Below are 20743 nucleotides of genomic sequence, written 5' to 3'. Positions count from 1 at the left end.
AGAGACCAGATTCATTGAGACTGAAACTGATCCACCAGCCAAGAGTTGGTAACAGGTACAAACCCTGAGTGTTGCTGGGCCACTAATAAAAGTTAAGTCATATAAATGAGCATGAAGGGTTAGGGTTAGGATTTAAAAGTGTCTGTCACCTGTCTTTCACCTGTCTGCAGGGGACCTATGCTACAGTTTATAAAGGTCGCAGTAAACTGACTGAAAACCTTGTGGCTCTGAAGGAAATTCGACTGGAACATGAAGAAGGAGCTCCATGTACTGCCATCAGAGAAGGTACTATAGTGCTAATATTATACTGCAAGTACTAATACTATAATATTAATACTGTACTATAGTATTAATACAACAGTTTGTATTGAGCAGGTTGTTAAAAGTTTAGAAACAGAGGACGTTTCAATTTGATTAAGTTAGGACGTTTCAAGGACGTCCTAACTTAATCCAGGGTCACGATGGCCCCTGTGTTGGCTCATACATGTATTCACAAAGAATAGATTCACAGAGCAAAGTCCATATTTGTCCTGTTCGGGAGCAGCATCTTGTCCATTTCGTTGGGCAGGTAGCCAATGTTTGCCAAGTGAACTGACAGATTGAACTCCTCACTGTCACAGCTTCAGTAATGCATTTCCGCTGCCTGCGTCTCCTCCATGATTGCTAGAAACTGCTGCTGCCAGACAGCAAAGAAAAGTAAAGTGCTAGAGGTGATGGTCCACAGTGCTATGACAGTGGAATCTGATGATGTTTTTATGGTTTTACTAAACTGATTGATTGATTGCTATATAGCACTGTGTGACATGCCAGTGAAATGTAATATTATTATTTCAACTTTCAGTGCAGTTTATTTATAAAGCACAAAATCACAACACAAGGTTTAAGAACTTACAGAATCTAACAATAAACCTAAAAAACATTATTACTTTAATGTTGTTGTTTTTTTCCTCAGTGTCTTTGTTGAAGGATCTGAAACACGCCAACATTGTCACTCTTCATGACATAATCCACACCCAGAAATCACTAACGCTGGTGTTTGAGTATCTGGTGAGATAAACACACCCATCAACCAGCCACTTCACTTGCCCCAAATAACAGGGTTAGGGTGTGTTACCAGTGTGTTGTGTTTCAGGACAAAGATATGAAACAGTACCTCGACGACTGCGGAAACATGATCCATGATCACAATGTCAAAGTGAGGAAATTTTACTTTTATTCATTTGTTATCATCAGTGATATTTGTAATTGTGTTTTTACACTACACACATACATACATATCACTGTTGACTGACCAGCATTTGAAGGGATGCAGGCTCCTACAAACTAACAGTGAGAGATCAATGTTAAAACTAACTCGGCATATAGCTGCGATTATCCTGGATAATCCCACATTTGTCATAAACCATTTCATCTAATCCAATCCTCTTTGCCCTCTAATTCTGTTTTACACCTCCTAGATAGCAAAAGGAGCATTAGAAACAAACATGCGTAAAAGTAAAATTTGTCATGAGCTGCCGGATGGACTCCATGGCCAGAGATCAGACAGGACAGAACTGAGTAGTCAATCTTTAATTTATATCGACAGAACACAGTAAATCAATGAATTAAATGAAACAGTCACTAGATGGGAGGAGATGAGGTAGGGTGAGTATGGTGGTCTGGTTGGTAACCGGAAGTGACGTCAAAACCAAGATGGCCGACCAACGGAGAGCACATGGATAAAATGGAGGACAATAGAGATGGTGAATGGTGGCGACTGAGAACCAGTGGAGAGTGTCCAGTAGTGTAACCAGAGTAACAGAATCACAATGAGAAAACAGTCACAGAGTGTGATGAAATTCAATGTCCAAAGCAATTAATCCAAAAGGCTAAACTCAGGTCAAGGGTAATCCAGGTCATACACGGTTATGGCAGTTCAGAGGTAAGTCCGGCAGGCAAGATCCACAACGAAAAGACAATCCAGGTCGACGCACAGGGAGATCCAAACGGAAACAGAGCGGGGAAGGGAACAACGAGGGAGAACATAGAACAGGGAAAACACTCACTGAACCAAAGGGGGAGACGGGAGGCAGAGTCAGGTCAGGCTGGTCCAGTGGGGGGTAATCCAGAGTAGACAGGGTAGAAGGGGTACAGGTCCGGGAAAGGGAATCAAGCAGGCACAGGTACAGGTCTGGTACTGTGAGCAGGGGAAAGGGACAGGGAATGAACAGAACTCACAGCAACAGGGGGTCAGGCAAGAGACAGGGTCCAGATCAGGCAGAGTCCGAGAAATCCAAACAAATCAGTCCACAAGAAACGCTGGATAGAGTCCGGGTATGGAGAACAAACTATCTGGCAGGGGAAACAGGTGAGCAGGCCGGTATTTATACTGTGAGGGAAAACCAGGTGTGACCAATCAGGTGAGTGCATGTGACCAGAACGGGAAAGGGAAACAGGAAACCGCCAAAATAAAAGCACGGGAGGAAGCACCAGCAGCAACGAGGCTGGAACCATGACAAAAATTATATGTTCTGTGTGATACACCTGTCATTTTCCTGCAGATCAAAAGTCCCACAACATAATAGATTCTGTCACTGTCTCATCAGCGTTTTTCACTTGAACTGGATTTATTTAGATTTATTGAGTACTCCCATTATGCCAGTACCTTTCTCCAGTAACTGTGCTGGTTTTTCTCAGCTCTTTCTTTTCCAATTGCTGCGAGGTTTGTCGTACTGTCACCGCAGGAAAGTTCTCCATCGAGATCTGAAACCACAAAACCTCCTGATTAATGAGCGAGGAGAGCTGAAGTTGGCTGACTTTGGTGAGTATGTGTGTTTATGGTTGGGTTAACCAGACACAGTAACATGGATGCAGCCCGTAACGTGTTACAGTGATGTTATATTGACAGGGAAACTTTGCTACTGGTCCTAACTTAAAGTTTAATATTTATTTCTACTTAAGCACAAATCACAGAAAACACCAGTTTCACTCAGAAAAACAATAGAAATTAAAGCTAATGAGGATTTCTTCTAATGGGATGTGGTCCAACTGCTTATCCAGCACTTCCTCTCTCACCTGAACTGCTGCAGCTCTCCTTGTACCAAAGCCTCAAAATCAGCCACCTGGCCTCCCCCAGACCTCTGATACCAGTCCCCAGACGGGTGACACTTGTTTTTGAACATACTGTAGCTTGAGTGTTTTTTGTCTTAGTGATGTGATTACTCATGTGTCCTTAAGACAGTGACGATGTCACTTAGGTGTGTGTTTCAGGTCTGGCTCGAGCAAAGTCGATCCCAACGAAAACATACTCTAATGAGGTGGTGACTCTGTGGTACCGCCCCCCTGACATCCTGCTGGGAAGCACCGACTATTCTACCCACATCGACATGTGGTCAGTACCTGTTGTATTGTTGTAGTACTGGGGATATTACTTTAGTACTAATACTATGGCATAGTGATCATTCTCTCCCCACCTGTTTGTCTCTTTTTAGGGGCGTAGGTTGTATCTTCTACGAGATGGCGACAGGTCGACCTCTGTTTCCTGGTTCCACAGTTGAGGAGGAACTTCACTTCATCTTCAAGCTGCTTGGTGAGAACCATTCAACTTCTGTTTCATCATCACTGAGAACCATTCAGTTTCTGTTTCATGAATTTGGCAGAATTTGCTGGAATGCTGCCTGTTGTTCTATTTTTTGTTTGTGGGAATCTTTTTTTGCCTTGTGATGTCAGACAGGAAATCATATTCAACAAATGTCCTGGGACAGATTCCAACCCAGGACACTGCAGTCATGTGGCATACGCTGCTGATAACCTGGTAGCTGCTAGTCAAGTCAAGTCAAGAAGCTTTATTGTCATTCCAACCACATATAGCTGAAGCAGTACATAGTGAAATGAGACAACGTTCAACTTCAGTTAACAGCACTGAAACCCTGTCAATTAAAAGCCAATGATAGGATTTCATCAAAAGTCATAAATTATCATAAATGTGCAGGAAAGACATAATTTTCAATTCATTCAATCATATTTGTATAGCGCCAACTCATCACAACAGAAGTCATCTCAAGGCACTTTACAGTGTAAGGTTTAAGACCTTACAGAGTATAATTATATAGAAAATTACATACGAAACCGAACAATCCTATTTGAGCAAGCTTTAGGCAACAGTGGAGAGGAAAAAACGACAACAAAAAACAAAACAAGCAGCAAAAACAATAATTTCTGCTCCCTTGTGAACTGTAATGACCTGGTTGGAAAATTGCCTATAAATGGCCTAACTTTTCCATGTCTTAAAACGGAACACAGTCTGATTGACTTATTTAAATCATCTATTTATGACCAAAGCATTTGTAACAAAGTTAGGATGGAAAAAGCATGGATTTGTTTCATTGTTTGTCAAAATAAGTGCTAAATTCTGTTTTGCTGCTTCTAAACAATCCAGTAAGAAACACCAATTGTACCAGTGAAAAAAGATTATTGCGGAGCCCTGATCACTGCTTCTGCACAGCTGTTTCATAATGTCTACAGTCCTGTGTATTTTATGCATTTTTATGTACATGATATGGTACCTTATATTTGTGTACTACAGGTACCCCTACAGAGCAGAGCTGGCCTGGGATCAGTTCCAATGAGGAGTTTATGACATACAACTACCCTCAATACAGAGCAGAGACACTGAGTAACCACACTCCAAGGTACACAGCACTATACAGTGTACCACACACAGGTACACTACAGTACTATAGTCAGGTACACTACCATACTAAACACAATAGTAATCCAGTCTGACTTTCAGATGAGTTAGTCTCAGCCACCATCCAAGTTTTTTTCGTCCAGCAGAATAGACTCCCAGCAGGCTGTATAAGACCCGTTGCCCTGACTTCTGTGGTTATGAAGTCTTTTGAGCGTCTTGTCTTGTCCCACCTCAAGGACATTACAGCCCCCCTGCTGGACCCCTTGCAGTTCGCCTACAGGGCCAATAGATCTGTAGACGATGCTGTAAACATGGCTCTCCACTTCCTCCTCCAGCACCTGGACTCCCCAGGATCCTATGCCAGGATACTGTTTGTGGACTTCAGCTCTGCCTTCAACACTATTGTTCCATCTCTGCTCCAAGACAAACTCTCTCAGCTGAACGTGCCAGACTCACTGTGCAGGTGGATTACAGACTTCCTGATAGACAGACGGCAGTTCGTGAGGCTGGGGAAGCATGTCTCGGACTCCCGGACCATAAGCACTGGATCCCCCCAAGGCTGCGTCCTCTCTCCTCTGTTATTCTCCCTATACACAAACAACTGCACATCTGGACACCAGTCCGTCAAACTCCTAAAGTTCGCGGACGACACCACCCTCATTGGCCTCATCTCCGATGGAGACGAGTCAGCCTACAGGAGCGAGATGGACCGTCTGGTGTCATGGTGCAGCTTGAACAACCTGGAGCTCAACGCTCTCAAGACAGTGGAGATGATAGTGGATTTCAGAAGAGACCCAGCCCCCCTCCAGCCTGTCATCCTCTGTAACACCCCAGTCACCTCTGTTGAGTCCTTCCGTTTCCTGGGCACCACGATCACCCAGGAGCTCAAGTGGGAGCAGAACATCAGCTCCCTCACCAAGAAGGCTCAACAGAGGCTGTACTTCTTGCGGCAGCTGAAGAAGTACAACCTCCCAAAACAGATGCTGACCAACTTCTACACTGCCATCATCGAATCCATCCTCACCTCCTCCATCACAGTCTGGTTTGCTGCAGCCACTGCCAGGGACAAGGCCAGGCTGCAGAGAATCATACGCTCTGCCGAGAAGGTGATTGGCTGCAGCCTTCCATCACTCCGGGACCTGTACGTCTCCAGGACCCAGAGACGTGCATCCAGGATTGCAGCTGATCCCTCTCACCCTGGCCATGCACTATTTCAACCTCTCCCCTCTGGCAAGAGACTCCGGTCCATCAGGACCAGGACCTCACGCCACAAGAACAGTTTCTTCCCTGGTGCTGTCAGCCTGCTGAACAGTTCCCCAATTCCCCCCAGATAACCTCTGCACAAATCCCCCCCCCCCAACCGACTGTGAATATGCGTATTTACGTTTGTTTGTTTATCCTGCTATTCTATTCTATGTCTGCACCTAACATCAGGACAAATTCCTAGTGCTGTAAAATGCCCTTTATCGCACCTGGCAATAAAATGTCTCTGATTCTGATTCTGATAATACAGAATAAAAATGATAGTGCGCATGCTTGAACCGTGCAGCAGTCTGTTGTAGTTGTTCTCTTCCTTTTGATGTTTTTTCTTTATTTTAGTTTCTTATTTATATTTATTTTCGAAGATAAGTAACTAGTTTTGGAAATTAAGTTATACTCTCTCAGACCACGTTGTTCGAGAGAGTTTTTATCTCCATTTTTATCTTTGGATTCATATTTTCACTCATCCGAAAGACTGGAGCGCAGCGGCAGCTTCATCACCATGGAGACAGCTCCTTTGTTTAAACCCGGGATCAGCTGATCTTACTGACGGCGGCCGGCATAAAGGATCTAATATAGACGATTTCAGCATTGGGAGAGGAGGGGAGCTTACCATTCTCATCAATAATACTATAATACTAATATCTAACAGGTGGAGCCATTCTGGTCATGTAACTGTGGAAGAGCTTGCCTGTAGCCCTGACATTGAATTGCTGGCTGTGGGACTCTAATTATATATATATATATATATATATATATATATATATATATATATATATATATATATATATATATATATATATATATACACTGCTCAAAAAAATAAAGGGAACACTAAAATAACACAACCTAGATCTGACTGAATTAAATATTTTTATTAAATACTTTATTGTTTTCATAGTTGAATGTGCTAACAACAAAATCACACAAAAATTATCAATGGAAACTAAATGTATTAACCCATGGAGGTCTGGATTTGGAGGTGCACTCAAAACTGAAGTGGAAAAACACACTACAGGCTGATCCAACTTTGATGTAATGTCCTTAAAACAAGTCAAAATGAGGCTCAGTAGTGTGTGTGGCCTCCATGTGCCTGTATGACCTCCCTACAACGCCTAGGCATGCTCCTGATGAGGTGGCGGTGGTCTCCTGAGGGATCTCCTCCCAGACCTGGACTAAAGCATCCAACAACTCCTGGACAGTCTGTGGTGCAACGTGGCATTGGTGGATGGAGCGAGACATGATGTCCCAGATGTGCTCAATTGGATTCAGGTGTGGGGAACGGACGGGCCAGTCCATAGCATCAATGCCTTTGACTTGCAGGAACTGCTGACACACTCCAGCCACATGAGGTCTAGCATCAGGGGGAACCCAAGGCCAACCGCACCGGCATATGGTCTCACAGGGGTTCTGAGGATCTCATCTCGCTACCTAATGGCAGTCAGGCTACCTCTAGTGAGCCCATGGAGGGCTGTGCGGCCCTCCAAAGAAATGCCACCCTACACATTACTGACCCACACCGCCAAACCGGTCATGCTGGAGGATGTTGCAGGCAGCAGAACGTTCTCCAGGGTGTCTCCAGACTCTGTCACGTCTGTCATGTGCTCAGTGTGAATCTGCTTTCATCTGTGAAGAGCAGAGGGCGCCAGTTGAGAATGTGCGAATCTTGGTGTTCTCTGGTAAATGCCAAACGTCCTGCACGGTGTTGGGCTGTAAGCACAAGCCCCACCTGTGGATGTCGGGCCCTCATACCACCCTCATGGAGTCTGTTTCTGACCGTTCGAGCAGACACATGCACATTTGTGGCCTGGTGGAGGTCATTTTGCAGGGCTCTGGCAGTGCTCCTCCTGTTCCTCCTTGCACGAAGACGGAGGTAGCGGTCCTGCTGAAGGGTTGTTGCTCTCCTACGGCCTCCTCCACATCTCCTAATGTACTGGCCTGTCCCCTGGTAGCGCTTCCATGCTCTGGACACTACGCTGACAGACACAGCTCGCATTGATGTGCCATCCTGGATGAGCTGCACTACCTGAGCCACTTGTGTGGGTTGTAGACTCCGTCTCATGCTACCACTAGAGTGAAAGCACCACTAGCATTCAAAAGTGACCAAAACATCAGCCAGAAAGCATAGGAACTGAGAAGTGGTCTGTGGTCACTACCTGCAGAACCACTCCTTTATTAGGGGTGTCTTGCTAATTGCCTATAGTTTCCACCTGTTGTCTTTTCCATTTGCACAACAGCATGTGAAATTGATTGTCAGTCAGTGTGGCTTCCTAAGTGGTGTTGTGGAAATTTCTCACAATAATCAAAACTAAGACAACAGCGTGAGGATTCATTTCAGGTTTACTACATGCAGCATGGAGAGAACACATCGCCAGTGTTCTCTGACTCTGTCATCTACAGTTCCACTTTTATAGGCACAAAGAAAACACATTGAAGCTACATACTGGAAGACTCTCTGTGAACCTCACGGTGAGGACATTGATGTACTGAGAGACTGCATCACTGACTACAATAGTTTCTGTGTGGATACCCACGTACCTACTAAAACTATTTGCTGCTTTTCCAACAACAAGCCCTGAGTCACCAAGGACATCAAAGCCACCCTGAATGATAAAAAGAAGGCATTCAGGTCAGGAGACAGGGAGGCTGCGAATATGGTCCAGAGACTGCTGTTTGTTAAGATCAGGAATGAGGCTTACAGGAGGAAACTGGAACAAAGCCTTCAACATAACGACACTAGGGAGGTGTGGAGGGGAATTAGGACCATCACTGGCTACAAGTTCAGCAGTCAGGCAACTGATGGGACTGTGGACCGGGCCAACAAATGTAATAATTCTTTCAATAGATTCCAGGCTGAGCTGCAGAGCCCCCTGCAATTCACTAACCGCTCCTGAGTCTCTCCGCACAGCCACGATACACATGATGTCCATCTCTGCAAATCAGGTGAGGAGAGAGCTGAACAGGCTTCACCCCACAAAGGCTGCAGGGCCAGATGGAATCAGCCCAAAGGTGCTGAAAGCTTGTGCTCCCCAGCTACAGTGGTGTGAAAAAGAGTTTGCCCCCTTACTGATTTCTTATTTTTTTGCACGTTTGTCACACTCTAATGTGTCCGATCATCAAACAAATTTAATTATTAGTCAAGGATAACATAAGTAAACACATTATTCAGTTTTTAAATGAATTAATTATTATTAAGGGTAAAAATAAATCAAAAACTACATTGCCCTGTGTAAAAAAGTGCCCCCTAAACCTAATAACTGGTTGGGCCACCCTTAGCAGCAACAACCGCAATCAACCGTTTTCGATAACTTGCAGTGAGTCTGATACAGCGCTGTGGAGGACGTTTGGCCCACTTATCTTTGAAGAATTGTTGTAACTCATTCACATTGGAGGGTTTTGGAGCATGAACCGCCTTTTTAAGGTCAAGCCACAGCATCTCAATTGGATTCGGACATTCTCCTTGAGGATATTTTGGTACACAGCAGAATACATGGTTCCATTTATCACAGCAAATCTTCCAGGTCCTGACGCAGCAAAACAGCCCAACCAAAAGTCTTGAGGATCATCAAGATGTTTTCAGGAAAAACTGAGACGAGCCTTTATGTTCTTTTTGCTCAGCAGTGGTTTTCGTCTTGGAACTCTGCCATGCAAACCATTTTTGCCCAGTCTTTGTCTTATGGTGAAGTCATGAACACTCACCTTAATTGAGGCAAGTGAGGCCTGCAGTTCTTTGGATGTTGTTGTGGGGTCTTTTGTGACCTCTTGCATGAGTTGTCGCTGCGCTCTTGGGGTCATTTTGGTCAGCCGGCCACTCCAGGGAAGGTTCTCCACTGTTCCATGTTTTTCCCATTTGTAGATAATGGCTCACTGTGGTTTATTGCAGTCCCAAAGCTTTAGACATGACTTTATAACCTTTTCCAGACTGATAAATCTCAATTATTCTCTTTCTCATTTGTTTTTGAATGTCTTTGGATCTCGGCATGATGTCCAGCGTTTGAGGATCTTTTGGTCTACTTCCCTTTGTCAGCCAGGTCCTATTTAAGTGATTTCTTGATTGCAAACCGGTATGGCAGCAATCAGGCCTGGGTGCAGCTAGAGAAATTGAGCTCAGGTGTGATGAACCAGTTAAGTTATATTTTAACAGGGGGGGGCAAACACTTTTTCACAGAGGGCAATGTAGATTTTGATTTATTTTTACCCTATGTGGTGTTCTCCAACATCTCAACAACACATCTTCAACCTCAGTCTGCATCTGGAGAGAGTTCCTCTTGGGTGGAAGAAGTCGTGCCTAGTTCCCATGAATAAGAAGTCATGTCACAGTGTCTTCAATGACTACACCCCAGTGGCTCTGACCTCACATATTATGAAGGCTTTTGAGAGGCTGATCCTGGAGTCCCTCAGACCTCTGGTCAAACCCTCACTTGACCCCCTCCAGTTTACCTAACAAACCCAACTTGGAGTGGGTGGTGCCATCATACATCTCCTCCATCACACCTACACCCACCTGGACAAGCCTGGGGGCTTAATGAGGATCATGTTTTTTGATTTCTTCAGAGCATTTACCACCATCCGACCTGCAATGCTGGAAGAGAAATTAAAAAACATGCAGGTTGACGCCACAGGTTGATTGTGGACTACCTCACCAACCGCGCCCAGTATGTCCGCCTGCAGAACTGTGTTAAGTGTGTCTGACACTGTGTTCTGTAGCACAGGTGCCCCACAGGGGACAGTTTTCACATCACAAAGTACCAGGGAGTGGTGGACTATTGTGAACTTAACCATCTTCAATCCAATTTTCAATTCAACATCAGTAAAACATAGGAACAGGAGATGGACTTCTGGGAATCTTGTCACCCCTTCCTCTATACAGGGGGATACAGTGGAGGTCCTATCCCAGTACAAATACTTGGGAGTGTAATTGGACAACAAACGGGACTAGACAAAGAACTCATCAGCACTGTACAAAAAGGCTCACAGTCGTATGTACTTGAGGAGGCTCAGGTCCCTCCATGTCTGCAGCACCATGCTGCGGATGTTCTATGAGTCTGTGGTTTTAGTGTCATCTTCTATGCTGTGGTCTGCTGGGGCCACAACATGAAGGTGGCACTAACAGGCTGAACAAACTGACGAGGAGGGCTGGCTCTGTTCTGGGGATGAAGCTGGACCCTCTACATGTATAGCTGAGAGGAGGATGCTGTCCAAACTTCTTTCAATCTTGGACAAGCTCTCCCATCCACTACACAGTGTGCTGCTGGACAGAGGAGCATGTTCAGCCAGAGACTGATCAAGATTAAGTGCTCCACAGAGAACCACAGGAGATCCTTTCTGCCTGTGGCCATCAAAATGTTCAATTCCTCCCCCCTCTGCAAGGGAAAGGGGAACAGAAAATTTCTTTTCATATATCTGTTTTCAATTCACCCTGGACTACCATATTGACCTATTTTCATTCATCTATTTTATCCATCTTACATATACTGTGTATATATTAAGTTTCCTGTATTGATGTTATTCTGGTTGTGGTTCCTTTTCTTTCTGTCTGAGTTGAGAGCAACTGTAACAAGGCAAACAATTTCCCTCTGGGATTAATAAAGTTTTTTCTGAATATTGAATTGAATAAGAGGGTCGGGGGGGTGCATGTTAAAGATGATGAATGATTTTAACATGAACTAATGTTCTCATTAGTGCAACAAATTATGTGTGTGTGTTGTTTTTCAGGCTCAGCAGTGAAGGTGTGGAGCTGTTGTCAAAGTTTCTGCAGGTCAGTAAATGTCTCATCTCACAAACAGGATGTAACATCTTATTTTTATTTTAGGTTAGGTTATATTAGGTGAAATGATTTTAATTGAAACTGTTTAAATGCAGTTTGAAGGGAGGAAGAGGATCTCAGCAGAAGAGTCGATGAAACATCATTACTTCACTAACCTTGGAAATAGAGTGATGTCGCTTCCTGACAGTAGGTCAACTTGAACTTTGACCCCTGTGTTAGTGTACTCTGTGATGTCACTCATTGTGATGTCACTGTGTTTGTTGTAGCAATGTCCATCTTCAGTCTGCCAGAGATACACCTGGAAAAGGAAACTACAAGACCGACAGCAACACCTGACCCCGGCAACACACAGACAGTTGAGCCAGGTAAAACACACACTTGATCCAGGTCAGCAGGTTGGCTAGAGCCAGTGTTCTCTACCTTTTTATTTCGTAGTAGTTTTTAATTTATAAAATAATGTTTTTATGACTATCACTATTTAACTGCAAGAGTGTAAAATGTTATTTCAGACCTTGGTTTAGATTTTCTTGTACAGTCCTAAAATGCCTCAGGATGACTTTACTTTCCCTAAACACCTGAAACAGGAAACACAGGCATCCTCTAAATGATGGCACTGGTTCAGATGGTAAAAAAGATCAGTGGTGATAGCCAATATATCTTCTTTGGTAACACTGTCCCTCAAGTTTCTGTTAACAATTTCTTATCTTGCTCCCGGTCTTGATGTTGTGCACAGTTGTAGTAGCACAAACATTAACTGATACTTCTACAATCGGCTGTGTGTGTCACCCTAACCTGAGCAACGTGATTGGTTCGCACCAATGTCAACCATTTTTTAAAGTTCCATAGAGGAAAAGGTTATTTTGTGACAGACATCTTTTTATCGCCCTGCAGTGCTAAAGCAACCAAACCAGACAGTGATGGATGTGCAAAGACCAGACTTGATGATTGCTGTATGGAATTCAATCCGACAGGAAGTAGAGTTCTTTGAAAAAGTATTTGTCCCCTTCCTGAATTAAAACAAAAATATTTTTCTTATTTTTCAAACTTAAATGATTCGCATAACTAATTAAATGTTACACAAAGATAACCTGAATAAAAACAAAATTTTTAACGATGATTTCAGTAAGGAAAACAAAGCTGCTTGGGTCTATGTGAAAAAGCAATTGCCCCCTAACCATACAGTGCATACAGTGTTGCTGCCACAACCAGTAATTACAGTGGCAAGAAAAACTTTGTGAACCTTTTGGAATTTCATGGTTTTCTGCATTAATTTGTCATAAAATGTGCTCTGATCTTCATCTAAGTCACAACAATACAAAAACACACTGCTTAAAATAATACTACACAAAGATTATATGTTTTCATGTTTTTACTGAACATAACATGTAAACATTCACAGTGCAGGCTGGAAAAAGTATGCGAACCCCTAGCCTAATGATTTCTCCAAGCTAATTGGAGCCAGGAGTGAGCCAACCTTGAGTCCAATCAGTGTGATGATATTGGATGTGTTGCTGAAAGCTGTCCTGCCCTTTAAAAACAAACACCAGTTTTGGGTTTACTGGTTTCAAGAAGCAATGCCTGATGTTAACCATGCCTTGCAGAAAATAGCTCTCAGAAGACCTACTGTACGATCAAGAATTTTTGACTTGCATTAAGCTGGAAAGGGTTACAAAAGTATCTCCAAAAGCCTTGATGTTCATGTGTCCACGGTAAGACAGACTGTCTACAAATGTTTACATGTTATGTTCAATAAAAACAGTATTATTAGTATTATTTTAAGCAGACTGTGTTTTTCTATTGTTGTGATTTAGATGAAGATCAGAGCACATTTTATGACAAATTGATGCAGAAAACCATGAAATTGCAAAAGGTTCACAAAGTTTTTCTTGCCACTGTAATTATTGGTTGTGCCACCCTTGGCAGCAACAAGTGCAATCAAACATTAGTGATAACTTGGAATGATTCTTTACTGGCATGTCTAAGGTCATCTTACAGTATTTCCATCAGAGTTAAGTCTTGACTTGACTAGGCAAAATCTTTTGTTTTTCTAGCCATTCAGAGATGGACTTTGGTGTGTTTCGACCATTGTCCTGCTGCATAACCCAAGTGCACTTTAGCTTGGGGTCATAAACTAATATTAATTTCTCCTTCAGGAATTTCTTATAGTGTGCAGAATTCATGGTTCCATCAATAATGGCAAGTCATCCAGGTCCCGAAGCTGCAAAACAGCCCTAGACCATTAAACACCACCACCATGTTTAACTGTTGGTATGATGTTATTTGGAAGTTGAGTCATGGTAACTGAACGTCCTTCTTGTTAGGTTGAAATTTTCTTTACTCATCCAAGTAGCTTCTTCAATCTGAAGATAGTTGGTTGGAGCCCACAAATTTTTACTCCAAGTTTCGTGTCACTCCACCCCTTGGCCTGAATAGGCTCGTTAGGTGAAACAATGGAAGGGGAAGATGTGAAGGATGTAATAGTCACACCTCTGCCCACCCCCTCTTAACAGCTAAAATGGTTTAAGTGTGTCCAACGTGGTGCATATGTGAACTAGTCCTGATCTTTCTGGGGATGGATGAAAGGGCAGTATGATAAATAGGAGACATGTTGTGTCTAAGTCCTCCACCTTTGTTGAGTGAGGGAGTGTTGATTTGCACATGCAAGACTTCTCTCTCAAAACACTTCTCTTCTTTGTCCAATATGTGAACGTCACTGTCCTTAAAAAAGTGTCCTTTGTCCTTAAGATGAAGGTAAACAGCTGATTCAGGTTCTGAGGTGTTACTCCTCCTGTGTAGCGGCTGTTTGGTTTCTCCAATGTACAGCTTAGAGCGTTCTTCACTGCACTAGACCGCATACACTATATTGCTCACAGCAGAACCAGGCTCAGGGTGGGTGCCCATCTGCCCCATCTGGTTTGGGGTGAGTGGAAAGAGGATAGTAAACAATAACAAGCAACACACCGAACATGATCAGGGACAGTGCAGCAGTTTTCTGGTGCAACCAGCCAGTAGGACCACGTAGCCTCCTCCCGTGATGAGGACCACAAAGTAGGATAGCTGTCACAAGGGAGAGAGAGAGAGAGAGAGAGAGGAAGAATAGCTCTGGCATGGAATGGAATTCAGAGACACAAAATCCACCATTTTTAGTAACCCAGTCAGAGAGGCTGTGGAATGAAAAGAAGAAAAACATTCACACTAGATGTCTTAGGAATCTATCTGAGCTGAACCAGTTCTGTGAGGAAGAAGGATCCAAAGTTCCTTTTGGATGTTTTTCAGGTCTGATCCATAGCTACAGAATAACTTATTTAGCTTATCGGTGCCAAAGACTCACCCTGTTATTTAAACACTTTTTCCACCGTCACTTTGTTTTAAAAAGTTCAGAACTGTATTTTATCAGCTTAGAAATATTGTGTTGGTTGATTTTTGTTACTTTGGCAAAGATCAGATCATAGTTCAGGACCAAATGATGCAGAAAACCTGAAAACTAAAAATAGTTCACTTATTTTTGTAGTCATATGGTACATGTTTATGATACAAATACTAAAATTTAAATGATATATAAGATGATAGAGTTGATTTATTTATTTAAAATATATTTTTTTTACAGGAAACAGTCCCAGCAGGAGGCGGAGTCTGCTCTTCTGACATCACAGGAAGGTGAAGCCTGGTCTTTTAGGGACGGATTTCTTTCTTTTTTCTTTTTTTTTTTTTTCTTTTTTTTTTTTTCCCCCCATAACCAAGGGGCAAAGGGTCTGCTGCAAAGGGAAACAAGATGTAAAACACAGAGAGAAGGAAACAAACTGAACTGTGAAATTACTGTTTGTCAAGATAAAAAGAAGCTGATGCAATAATGACCGCATCCGTCTGACTCATCAGAGGACAGCACCAACCCGTCTTCCATTTTCATTGCACAGGTTAAAAACAAAAAAGGTCCTGGAAACACCTGGATTAACTGTGCAAACACCTGTCTGAAGCAGCTGTTAGACCCAATTCCAGTGACGTCATTGATGAAACAAGACTTAGACTGATTACATCACACGTGACAGGTGTTGGCTGATGTCTTTTTAAAAATACAAAAGTCATCAAAGAACTGATCAATAATTGTTCATCACTTTGACCTCAAACAGCTGAATAAACAACACATTTTATTTCCAAAATAGGTCTTTAGAGTCGACATATGACTTCCTCTGTCCTTAAACCCCAAGAAATACTCCTAGTACAGGAAAAACCCCAGTTGTTTTAGAAGCAGAAGTTTCTACATGTTTTCTATCCAGTCCTTAGTATAAACTGCAAATAAAACTGGATCTGACAGAATACAGGTTTGATTTAGTTTTACATGTAACACTGATAAACATTTTTAAACTGCTGTTCTTTAAAGTTCTGTATAAGTCTGCCATAGCAGAGTCTTACATTAGCAGTAAAGTATCTCTAGTCCAGTGTTATTTATTATGAATCAGACACCCCGAGAAGCCACGTTTGCTTAATTAGACATTTACAGAAAACATTAGGACTATTTCATTGTGAAAGTGGCTTCTGTCTTTCTGCATGTGTGTCTCATCACTTAATACTGTTGTAGAGATATACTGTAAATATACACAGTAATACTCGGCAGTAAACAGTGTCTGAGGAGCTGCTGTTTATCACAGAATTTTATTTTAACAAGAGGTATCAGTTATTTAATAGTTTTTATTTTTAAAAGTTGTGAAAGTTGTTTATTGTCACTGAAACTGCTGTGAACCAGGACAGGCTGGCTGTTTGCAAAGACATATGCATCAGTAACAGGTGAATTCTTTCACATAATTCATAGTTTGTCTGCCGATGTTAAAGTTTTGCCATGAGGGGCCCAATCATCCCTAAACAGCAGAATTTATTTCTTGTGAGCCTCTTGCTTTGCACAACAGAAACCGAAGCCATGGTGTTGGAGATAAATTATCTAATTGTTGGTATGTAGATGTGAGTAGTCGTGGGCAAACTTTACACTTTTTTTTTTTACAACTCTTACTGCTTTTTTGTGTTGATTTAAACTTGCTGCTAAGTTGGACTCGTACTGCTCCAGTGGTTTTTATGTGGCACTGCATGTTGTGCATCAGTAATGTAATTTTTGACGACATGCACAAACAACGCACTAAATCAATGCAGGATCCATCTGGGCGTCATGTTGAATGTGTGACTGTGTAGGTAACAGCGACTATGTCTCCAAACTTCACTGATAGACGACAGTCATCTGACAGGAAACGAGTAATTTACAGTAACTTAAAGTTTTTTCTGTGTGAAAAAACAAACTAACATTGGGAAGTGATTCAGAGCTCTGTGAGAAATCACCTGCTGAAGTATCAGGGTGTGTGGCTTAGTCAAACAGTTTTGGCTAGTTTGTCTTCAAATTCTAGTCTCTTCCAACAAATGAGTCTTTGCAAGCACATTTTTGGTGTTTTTAATGTATTTGTTTTCCAAGCTTAGAATGACTTTAAACAGTTTTTGCTGATGTGAAAATCTCTTTTTTCAGCTGTGAAGAAACATTAGCAATAGACAAACATCTTTAAGAGGACAATAATGGTGAATCAGTGTTAATGATGTTTCAGTCAGTGGAATTTAAAGCTGCTGTAAAACTGTTACATGTACATGTTTGAATATGAGACTTTAGAAACTGTATAAAATAATACAGTTCTTTTAATTCATATTGTTTCATCTGTGGATTAACTTTCATCAGAACTCAGTAATGTCAAATTGGAAGAAAACAGCAACAAACCAAGGAATAATTTACGTTAAAGGAACCATCTGAGCAAGAATACAGCAACATTTCAGGACAGTTAAAAATAAATAAAATTAATAAAATAATAAAAATTAAACAGAAACAACAAAATGTATTTTTATGAAACAAGATCTGAATTAAATCCACTTGTGACTGTAAAAGTTACAGGAGGTGGCTGTGAAATTATTATTTCTGACAGTTTTATGTGTTGAAACATGTTGGGATTTAACGGGGACAGTGTCAGCGAAGCTACAAATCAAGAGATAATGCAGAGTGTTCATGAATGACTGTTGAATGTAACTACAAACGGTTGTTGTGGTCAGTAGTTTAATCCAGGTTTACAGTAATAATGTGTAGTTATTGATTGTTAGTGATGATCAGAGATTTTAAATCTGCACGCTGCAGTGTTGTGTTGTTTTTCAGCTGCTGTTCAACTGCAGAAAAAACAGCATTTAGATCTGAAACTAAAAATCTGATGTGCATTCACAGCTCATTGATTCATCTGGATTTTTCATTAAGAACATGAAGTGGTTTAAGTCATGACAACACTCAGTAGATCTGCAATTCTTTGTTCCTATTTTTTAGGATCCTCTATAAACATCAATTATCTCAAACTGTCTCAGGAGCAGGTTTATTCTCAGGTTTAGTCAGTGTAAACAAGGTAACATAATTTTGACTGGGTGTTGGGACAGAAGGTCATGTCTGATTTTGGATGCTTCCTTCTCATAGCAGCAAGTGACTGAAGTTGGGGTGAAGTTGATAATAAGTGGGTTTATAATACAGAGAGAGTATTAAATATAAGACGGCTTTCACCATTTTAGTGTACAATTACTTTACATGATTTGCAGCTCACAGGTCAAAGACACTAAACAGATGAAACCAGCAATTAATGTGAGTCCCATTGATCTATGGTCTCTGTGAGTGTTTAACTGTAAAACAGCAGCTGCATCACAAAGTATTTTTTTTGTGTGTGTATAAAAAGAATAATGTTGGACTAGAATCAGCTGATTGATATTGTTTTATCAGCATCAGCATTGACATTATGAAGTGTGCTAAAATATTTAATCAGAAACATTGAAGATTAATCTGTCATTAACTTGAGATTTTCATAATAAACAGACTCATTGGAGAGGTGGTGGTGGTGGTTGTTAGCATCAAACCTAATGTCTGATTGCTTTTTGTATTAAAGATATTTGTGTCAGATTTTCTGAGCTGTGTGTTTGGGTCCAGATGCTGTTTTCTCTGCTTCCTAATTAATGCTTAGTTTTGTACAAACCAAAGTTATCTACAATATACTGCAATGCATGATGGGATGATGATTCTTCCAGTTACTTCTATGCTGTTTTTTTTTCTAAATTCTTCCATCTGCCCAGAAACTGCACTGCGACGTATCTGATGCTATAACTGATCTGCGTACTTGAAATATAAGTAAAAGTATGAAAATAAAGTATATCTTGTTATTGTGTACAATCTTGTTTACTATATGTATTTATGGTATATAAAGATAAATTAAAATTCTTTATTTATTATTATCTGTGGTTATTTATTTTATATTTGACAGAGACGTATTTGTCCAATAGTTTTACTGTTTTGTTTTGTTTTTTTTTTCACAGAAAAACAAAAATATGTGTTTTTTATATTCCATCCCCAAGAGGTACAGATTTGTGTCACCTTCTTTAAGTACATCCATGTTTGCTTTGCTTGTGCTTCTTATTAATAAAATAATAATAATTAACATCTTAGTTCTAAATAAGTTGCAAAGTGAGTCTTTCTGTTCACTGGGACTTACCCTGACCACACGTTCTTTGTCACTGGAGTTTTTTTTAGGTTAGCTTGGGGCTTTTTGTCCTTACCTTAGCAGAACTGCAGGCCTTCATTATTATCCTCACTTAACTTGTCATTAAACTTGATGATAATTTGGGTATCATGGTTTAAATGATTTGGGTAAATCTATCTATCCCTTTTCTGTAGTTCTTGTTGCTCCAATACCTGTCTCTGCTGTGATGATGTACTGTAATGCTCTTCTTGTTGGTGTTCTATAGGCATGAGATTACTGTTTCATAGAAACAAATGAGTATGAAAAATCCAATGAGTGCGAAGGTGAAAAACTACTGCAGTCAATGTCAAGTGTCTTAGAGAAAATTGGGTGTTATAGCATCTGTCTTCTGGTTTGGCTTAAGTGAGATTATTTATCTCAATAACTCTCCCTGTATTGTCCGACAACTGAGTGGTTTGGTGTGGAGAGTCAGTTAGTTAGTTAATTAGTGTTAGGATTAGAAATTAAGGGTTAGGGAAATGAAAGTTTGAATTAAGTGCACAGGCCATCACCATGCTAAACCAAACCAGACCCTGTCTTGTTGAGGCCCCTCTGTTGTGTTGTGTCCTGTTTCATTATCCATTTTGTCTGCTGCCCTGCATCTGTGAGTCCCTGATCATTTTTTTGTTGCTCTCCAGGACAGAGGCTTGGACCGAGTGCCATTTCTTCGTATTGTTTGCATGTAATTAGGCAGATTAAATTTTTTGTAAGTGTTACCCCCTTTGTCAATCTCAGTAGTTAGGGCTATGGGTGAGGGTGAGAGGAAGATCAAAGGTATGTGTATTTCCTTGTTGGATTTACAGTGCATTGGCTCAGGAACCTTAGTATGTGTTTAGAGGTTAATAAATAGAAGAAATCATAATAAAACTTAGAGGTTAAGAGATTCAAAAACAGTGGAAGACCGATAAGATGAACTTTATTAAATGTTAATGTAATTGAAAACCATGTTTCTTTTTCAAAGGCTGGCTGTACATAGGAGTTATGAATTACTGTTCTCTGTTAAATAAAATGGATTCCAATTATTCCGGTAAGTTCAATTACGATAACATATATTATTAATAATAATTAAGCAATAGTAAATGAAGTGCTAAAGGATGAGTAGATCCTCTGATGAATGCAGAGAAGAAAGAAAAACATGCTCACAAAAACGTTTTGTCAAAACACAAATAAAAAACCATGCAATGTAATCATTCATACAGGGGTTTTTTTTTTTATGTATGTGAGTTCTTTTAACAAACACCATGCAATAAATAGAATAGTTAAATAAAATTCATCTTGGAGTCCACATAATTGTAACAGAATAATTTCTGTCTCTCTCTATGTCATTAAGATCATCATAAAACTGTTAACACCTTAAAACCATATTTTTTCCTATAAAACATTCTGTCATTTAAAAGCTACATATTCATGCTTATTTTTGGTCAATAAAGTTATCTTTTATTTAGGCCTGTTGGAATCATTGTACTTAGTGTGTCTTTCCAG

The 20743-nt window shown here is 41.0% G+C and overlaps 1 protein-coding gene across 9 annotated transcripts in view; it reads left to right on the top strand.

The window, feature by feature from the left end:
- The window catches only part of cdk16 (cyclin-dependent kinase 16), a 38780-nt gene extending 20176 nt beyond the window's left edge, over positions 1 to 18604 (top strand). For 8 of the 9 annotated variants that reach the window (XM_026367138.1, XM_026367139.1, XM_026367132.2 and 5 more), the window contains 12 exons: positions 171 to 285; positions 953 to 1047; positions 1133 to 1195; positions 2677 to 2800; positions 3250 to 3370; positions 3471 to 3568; positions 4565 to 4670; positions 11645 to 11687; positions 11792 to 11882; positions 11963 to 12061; positions 12588 to 12688; positions 15304 to 18604. In XM_026367138.1, the coding sequence (XP_026222923.1) occupies positions 171 to 285; positions 953 to 1047; positions 1133 to 1195; positions 2677 to 2800; positions 3250 to 3370; positions 3471 to 3568; positions 4565 to 4670; positions 11645 to 11687; positions 11792 to 11882; positions 11963 to 12061; positions 12588 to 12688; positions 15304 to 15357 (1110 nt within the window). In that variant the 3' untranslated portion in view covers positions 15358 to 18604. The remainder of the gene's footprint in view (positions 1 to 170; positions 286 to 952; positions 1048 to 1132; positions 1196 to 2676; positions 2801 to 3249; positions 3371 to 3470; positions 3569 to 4564; positions 4671 to 11644; positions 11688 to 11791; positions 11883 to 11962; positions 12062 to 12587; positions 12689 to 15303) is intronic. The other variant, XM_026367137.2, reaches the window with a different exon arrangement.
- The last annotated feature ends 2139 nt before the right edge of the window (positions 18605 to 20743 follow it).

This window comes from Anabas testudineus, chromosome 7 (assembly GCF_900324465.2).
Source record: "Anabas testudineus chromosome 7, fAnaTes1.2, whole genome shotgun sequence".
NCBI classification, from domain to species: domain Eukaryota; kingdom Metazoa; phylum Chordata; class Actinopteri; order Anabantiformes; family Anabantidae; genus Anabas; species Anabas testudineus.
The sequence above is the reverse complement of the archived record's forward strand: the minus strand, read 5'-3'. Positions and strand labels throughout refer to the sequence as shown.